Raw genomic sequence first — 2,186 nt, 5'->3', positions numbered from 1 at the left:
CCCGCCGTGCCCATCTCCCCGCTGCCACAGGTACACGGTGCTCTTCTCCCACGGCAACGCCGTGGACCTGGGCCAGATGAGCAGCTTCTACATCGGGCTGGGCACCCGCATCAACTGCAACATCTTCTCCTACGACTACTCGGGCTACGGCGTGAGCTCGGGCAAGCCCTCGGAGAGGAACCTCTACTCGGACATCGACGCCGCCTGGCAGGCGCTGCGGACGCGGGGGCAGGGAGGGGAGGGGAGGGAAGGGAAAGGAAGGGAAGGGAGGACATCCGGGAAAACCCCTCGATCCGGCAGCCTGGAAAACAGGAAATCTGCTGGAGAGGGAACCTGGGCTGCTCCTGACGGGAAGGGGTGGCCGGAAAGCAGCTGCCGGGGTGAGCGGCCTGGGTGACCCGCAGCGATGGGGACACTGGGGGTATGACCTTGCTTGGGGTGCTGGCACAAGCTCGGGGGGTGTGACCTCGCTTAGAGGTGCTGGCACAAAGTTGGGGGGTGTGACCTCGCTTGGGGGTGCTGCCACAAGCTGTGCTCCCCATCCTGCTGTTCCCAGGCTCCCCCCTGGCCTTGCTGAGCCCCAGTTCCCCAGCCCGGCTTGAGGTGCAGCCCCCCCCCTAAGGAACTGGGGTCTGTGATTTGGGGTCTGGAGCCCTCCTGTAACCCCGTTCCTGGCAAGGATGAGCCTTGACACCCCCCCAGACTCCTGCCTGAGCTGGGGGTGCAGGGCAGCAGCTTTGGGCCCAGTCATGAGGAGCTGGGGGAGGCAGCGGGGTCAGAGCCCCATTCCCCCCACACCAGCCCTTGCAGGGTGCTGTGGCCGGGGTGGGGTGACCCCCTGGGCTCTATCTCCTGGCAAGGTGACTTTGGCGCTTGGGTGCTGACCTGCCCCCTCCTCTCCTCCTCTCCCAGGTATGGGATCAGCCCAGAGAACATCATTTTGTACGGGCAGAGCATCGGCACGGTGCCCACGGTGGACCTGGCCTCCCGCTACGAGTGTGCTGCCATTGTGCTCCACTCCCCCCTCACCTCTGGCATGAGAGTCGCCTTCCCCGAGACCAAGAAGACCTACTGGTTCGATGCCTTCCCCAAGTGAGTGGCCTGAGGAGAAGGGATGGGCTCAGCTCTGGAGGGGCTGCCCTGGCTGCCAGCCCTGGTCACAACTGTGGATGTTTCCCATGATAGGCTCAAACAAGCCCATCAGCATCTTCTTGCCCCGTTTTCTAGCCCCCTCCAGGGGATTGTAGCCCTCCTGGGGTCACCCCTGCATGCACCCCACATCCCCTGGTGCCATCACCTCCTGGCCCAGTGTCTCTGCCCCCAGCTTTGGGTCTGTGCCACAGGTCTCACAAGCCACGGGGGTCCCTGGGACTCTTCTCTCTCCCCCAAGGGTAGTTTTTGGGGGTATTTCCTCCCTCTGCAGAGGGCAGGGACATGGGAAGGCAATGCTGAGGTGGGACGAGCTCTCACTTCAGCTCTCCCTTGTCTTCTCCAGGCCAGTGGGGCCTGAGGGACAGTCCCTGAGCTGGGAGCCACCAGCCCGTGCTCTGTGTCCCCGTGGCCTCCTGTGGCCTTGGGGCTGGGCTGAGAAGGGCCCCGTGTTTGCTCCTGGGAGCCTGGCGTGGCTGATCCTGGCACGGGGAGCCCAGTCCCTGCACTCAGGCTGTCCTGCAGTGCTCTCCCTTGGCCCTGCCCAGGTCCCACGGGGCCGTTGTCCCTGTTCTCTGGTCCTTGTCTTGTCTCTGAGCTCATCCTTGGCAGAAGCTCCACATCCCCACGCTCTGCTGTGATCAAAGAGCATTTCCAGATCCCTCTCCCCGAGGGGATGTTCGGGGGGGGGCAGGAGGAACGGGCCTGCCTTGATCCTTGTCCTAACCCCCCCCTCTCTCTCTCCTCTCTTCTCGGCAGCATCGAGAAGATCTCCAAAATCACCTCACCCGTCCTCATCATCCACGGCACGGAGGACGAAGTCATCGACTTCTCCCACGGGCTGGCCCTGTTTGAACGCTGCCCCAAGGCCGTGGAGCCCCTGTGGGTGGACGGGGCCGGGCACAATGACATTGAACTCTACAGCCAGTACCTCGAGCGCCTTCGGAAATTCATCTCCCAGGAGCTGCCCAGCCAACGCAACTAGGCGAGGGGACGGGCTGGAGGGGGGGGGGGCCACTCGCTGGCCCTCCCAGTCG

At 64.1% G+C, this 2,186-nt stretch overlaps 1 protein-coding gene across 1 annotated transcript in view; it reads left to right on the top strand.

Annotated features, from left to right (window-relative positions):
- LOC103776963 (alpha/beta hydrolase domain-containing protein 17A) overlaps positions 1-2,134 on the top strand; it is a gene marked incomplete at its 5' end in the record, with an annotated part of 4,755 nt that extends 2,621 nt beyond the window's left edge. The window contains 3 exons of the mRNA XM_008944492.1: positions 31-228; positions 913-1,092; positions 1,909-2,134. Of these exons, the coding sequence (XP_008942740.1) occupies positions 31-228; positions 913-1,092; positions 1,909-2,134 (604 nt within the window). The remainder of the gene's footprint in view (positions 1-30; positions 229-912; positions 1,093-1,908) is intronic.
- Positions 2,135-2,186: the final 52 nt, after the last annotated feature.

This window comes from Merops nubicus, unplaced genomic scaffold, assembly GCF_000691845.1.
Source record: "Merops nubicus isolate BGI_N331 unplaced genomic scaffold, ASM69184v1 scaffold29547, whole genome shotgun sequence".
Lineage (NCBI taxonomy): Eukaryota > Metazoa > Chordata > Aves > Coraciiformes > Meropidae > Merops > Merops nubicus.
This window is presented reverse-complemented; position numbering and strand designations above follow the sequence as displayed.